Source organism: Cryptomeria japonica, chromosome 5, assembly GCF_030272615.1.
Source record: "Cryptomeria japonica chromosome 5, Sugi_1.0, whole genome shotgun sequence".
Classification (NCBI taxonomy): domain Eukaryota; kingdom Viridiplantae; phylum Streptophyta; class Pinopsida; order Cupressales; family Cupressaceae; genus Cryptomeria; species Cryptomeria japonica.
The window spans coordinates 24,380,794-24,385,715 of record NC_081409.1 but is presented as its reverse complement, the minus strand read 5'-3'; the positions used below and the strand labels follow the sequence as shown (position 1 = coordinate 24,385,715).

General features: G+C 38.2%; 1 protein-coding gene and 1 pseudogene across 1 annotated transcript; both read right to left on the bottom strand.

The window, feature by feature from the left end:
- Nucleotides 1-3,114: 3,114 nt before the first annotated feature.
- LOC131033693 (heterogeneous nuclear ribonucleoprotein 1-like) lies at nucleotides 3,115-3,719 on the bottom strand (annotated as a pseudogene).
- A 35-nt stretch (nucleotides 3,720-3,754) lies between these two features.
- On the bottom strand, nucleotides 3,755-4,147 carry LOC131875694 (uncharacterized). Its single transcript, XM_059220306.1, has one exon. It carries the CDS (start codon nucleotides 4,145-4,147, stop codon nucleotides 3,755-3,757), a length of 393 nt encoding a protein of 130 aa, XP_059076289.1.
- Nucleotides 4,148-4,922: the final 775 nt, after the last annotated feature.

The following is a 4,922-nucleotide window of genomic DNA, read 5'->3' as shown; positions in this document are numbered from 1 at the left end:
ACATCTAGTTATATTTTTTCATTTGGCTCTAGAGTTGTATCTTGGAATAGTAAGAAACAGGCAACAGTAGCTCTTTCTTCAGCAAAAATGGAATACATGGCAGCTTCATCAGCAAGTTCTCAAGAGGTATGGATAAGAAGGATATTGATAGATCTATATTTAGTTCCGAAGCATCCAACCACCATCTATTGTGATAACACAAACACTATTGCCATGACAAAGAATCCAGTGTTTCATGTTAGAACAAAGCACATAGAGATCCGTCATCATTACATTTGTGACTTGGTTCAAGATGGACAAATGGAGCTACAATTTTGTCCGTCTCAACAAGTTGCAAATATTTTTACTAAAGCTCTTTCAACCACAAGTTTTGTTGCTTTCAGAAATCAATTGGGTCTAACCTTCATTCATCATTCAGGGAGAGATTGAAGATACAAATGATGCGTTGGCATGTAGAAGATCCTCTTTTTTGTTTTTCCTAGCTAATAAAACGTACTGCTACGTAATAAAGCAGCATTGTGTTTTTTGTTTTGTTTTTTGATTTGCTTTAAATATTGTGCATGCAGTAAGACAATCAATGATTGTTATTTTAAAGTCATTTTTTCTTTCTTTAATCTATGATCAACTCTCTATTTATATTAGAGACTATGTAATAGTTTTTTTTATTCAAGCTAATGCATACAATATATTTCTCGGTTCTAAAAAATTGACAACAACCGCCTTCTTTTTTAGTTTAGTTTTTTCTATTTGTTAAATTGATAATCTTTCACAATCTTTAGCTGGAAGCAGAATTCCTTTGATTCCTTTGAGCTTGACCTACGAGAGTGTAGTGTCAACAAGTTTTATTTAGGGATAAAAGTACATAGAGATTTAATCCATTTAATCATAGTTAGTGGATATATAATATACCTCATCTTTTTTAGCTTCAATCTAGGAATTTACATCAATAATTCTACTCGAATTTACCAAAGTCCGCCCTCTTGATCCAATAATATCGTGAACAAATAATTCATCATCCTCCTTGTCGACATCCAAAATGCTGCCTCTTGAAGAAACGTGAGTTGGCCAACCCCCACGATAAATTCAACAGTCAAAGCAACCCGATTGTTGTGAGACTAGCAACAGATATCTAAAAATGCTTCTAGTGTAGACACCTCCAACTTGTCATGCACAAAGTGAAACAAATGGTTGCTATGGTCATCTTCTTTGATCTTCTCTCCTTTCTGTAAAGCTTCCAATATCATTGTACAATGGTCTGCCTTGTATTCCTACTTCCACAAAAGAGCACCAACAATTTTCAAAACCAATGGAATTCATTTGCAGACTTTGACAATCTCATCTAAATCATCCTTCATATGATCACGAATTGCAGGGTCATTGCACAAAATTTCCACCGCATGATTTTTAGAAAGAGGTTTGACAGGGTAGTCCTTACAGTCAAGGCCACGTTCCAGAATCACATCTGTAACGCCCTTGTTTCTAGTTGTAATAAGTATTCTGCTATGCTGGGAAGGTGTTAAAACAGAAGACAAATTGGGAACACACAATTTTATACACAATATAGTATTTAACGTGGTTCACCAATTTGGCTACATCCATCAGAAAGCATAGCAGAGATCTATATTATTGTTGCAGCTTGCATACACAGGGGTTTGCCCTCATATATATACAATAGTCTTCAAGAGAAGATGAAGAGACATAGATGGGAAGGTGAAATGAAGAGCTAGGCTTCACATCCCAACAATCTCCCACTTGAAGTTTGACTCACGTTGTGAATTCACATCTGAACAACCTCCCACTTGAAGTATATCCCCTGCTTTCCATTCTCAGCCAATATCCAAATGCAATCACCAAATCTCATGGTAATAAACAGGCTGAGAATCAATCACCATAGCTGAAATAGCAACCATAGCTAATTGCTAATCACATTCAACTAACCAAATCAAATAAAATCATACCAACATATCTAGCCCATACAACAATTTTGTGTAATCTTATCTTCCAACAAAACACATCAAAAACCTGTTGATGTGCAAAAAACTAGAAGACACTTACATAGCAATCCACATGTGTATGAGCAATAATAACTCAAATCTACCAATCAACACTAACATAAAAGGTGTGGCAATAATCAAATCACAATGGCTTGCAACCTGCAACCAACTTGTTGCAAAATCTCACTTGACATTCTCCAAGTCCTCATGAAAACCACATATTGTTAAAAAAATAATAAAGTACAACAACAATAGATGACTTCAAAAACTCTACGAAGAAACATTCATGCAAACCATATCTCATCCTTCTACCAACACCACCAAGTGCTCAGCTATGTCAAGTATGATCTCCTTTACCTCCCCAAATAAGAGCATTAACAACACCCAACCAACATGGATGTAAGCTCCTGTAATCAAGGAAGATCAAACTTAATATCATTCCAAAACTAGGAACCATCTCCTCCAAGGAGATAAATCTACTGAGTAGACCAAGAGTGGGGGCTAAGAATGCTCCTCCGAGATACACCAAGTCACAATGACTCTGTCCAAGAACAATCTCCTCTAGGTCCATAATGAACTCACGTCCATCACTAGGTGTAGGCTCCTTGGTCTTCTTGTTGAAACCTCTAAAGAGATATCGTCTGAACAAATGTTCTCTAATCCCAAGTGAACTCTAGCCTCACCAAAGCCTCTTAGCTTTCAAAAGAACCTCCATGGTCAATCTGCCAATGTGCTTGATACTAATCGCACTAACAAGACCAATGTCAAAACTCCCACTTCGCGTCTGCATTACCTAAGAACACAACATGACAACTTGATCTAACATCTTCACAAATGAAGACCACATGCTCCAATGAACATAACCTATCAAGAGAACCTGTATCATGTCAATGCTCTAATCTATAATCAAGAGCCTACCATGCCATTATAACAAATGCCAACATCTCCAATCACATGAAGACAACCAACTCTTGACAGCAAAACCTCTTACTACCCAAAAAAAAAAACTCCCACTACAATGTGTCACTAGCTATTCATGGTATCATAAACAAAATCTGTAGGTTGATACCAACAACTTCACACCCAGTTATTATAATATCAGCTACAATTGCTTCATACCCTACAGGTCAATTCCATTTTCTCCGAGACCCATAGGCTTTGATGAGCTCCCACTGGTCTTGCAATAACCACCAATGATATGGGCCATCACCATGTTTTGAACCACAACCCCTAAATCCTCTTAATCAAAAGTAATAAATCCAAAACCACGTGGCCTATGTGTGCCATTGTCATACATAACAACAACATCTGTTATATTGCCAAACTACTCAAAATACTTTCTGAACTCATCTTTTGTTAAGGTTGCTGGTAAGCCTCCAACAAAAATCTTCTTGGTTCTTTGTGCAAAACCCTGAGTAGGTCATTCAAACTTCGGAAGGCTCCAAAACCCTGCTTCTGTTGTGGCTGCTACTCACTTCTGGGTATAGCCTTCTTTGCCTCTACTACTCGGCTTGTGATGATATGTTTGTCTTTGAGTACTGTGTCGACAACATTAAGATCTGCAAAGGCCACAAAGTCGAAGCCTCTAGTGCTCCCCGTGTTTCGATCGCACATTATGACTACATCTGCAACTTCACCATAACGTTTGAAGTATTCCCTTAGGGTTTCTTCTGCCATCTCCCACAAAATCCCACCTACGAACAGTTTTCCCTGATCTGATTCCATTTCTGAGGTCCAAACCCCAAACCTCCCTTTGAAAATTAAGGGAAAAATATATATATACTATAGCTAGTGTTTTTCAGAAAGCCCGTCCCACTTGTGATTCGAATATTCAACAAAAAATCTCCCCGCGCAATTATTGCATTTACACTTCCAAACCATCCCGAAGCCGCGCTTGCAATCAGCAACTCAAAAGGGCCGACATGTGGTGCAGTCATATCCCCCATGCAGGCAGTTTTGAGATCTAGGTGAAAGAGTCTCATGGCAAACCCTTTCATCATCAGCCCTTCCCTTCCTACATCGTGGACCACAACATGACCTCCACCTATAGTCATTTTCATGATTTCTTTCACAATTGTATGCCTTGGATCAATCTCATTCACCTCTACGGTTACAAACACATTCTCCAGCTCTCTGCAAATTTTGGAGGCCATTACACGAGTTGTTTCTCCTCCATTTGATCCTCCTGTGGTCCACTACTGTGGGCTTAATCTTTGCCTTCCACTCTCCTGCAAGCTCCTCCTGGTCTTCTTATCATCAGCTCACATATCCTTCTCCTTCACAACTGCCAACAATTTCTAGAGAAGAAAGATACTAGTCTACCTTCACTACAAAAATAAGGTTTGCTCCTTCTTTGACGTTTTCTTCCGCACCTTCATCTACCTCACAACTGCTGCCAAAATTAGCAATATTTGACCACTCTTCCTCTGCATGCTAGTAAGAATCTTGATAGGTTATGTTGTGGAGATATTTCTATCCACTCAATGCAGTTAATGAATCACCATATCTATTTTAATATCACTAAACATGGTAAGCCCCATTAAGCCCATGTCAGATAAACACTTAAATTTAGGAAACTCAAATTATTCTATTTTGGCACTGTTTCTGCATGCCCGTTCATCCTAGGAGATTTCGTTTAACGGTCATTGACAATATAGGTTTTTGGAGGACCTTATTATGCAAACTCTATTACCTTTCATTATTCACTTCCTCTCTGCTCTTCCTAGAACCTTAGAGGCTCTGATACCAATTGTTAAAACAGAAGACAAATTGGGAACACACAATTTTATACACAACACAATATTTAACGTGGTTCACCAATTTGGCTACATCCACTAGAAAGCAGAGCATAGATGTTTATTATTGTTGCAGCTTGCATACACAGGGGTTTGCCCTCATATATATACAATAGTCTTCAAGGGAAGACAA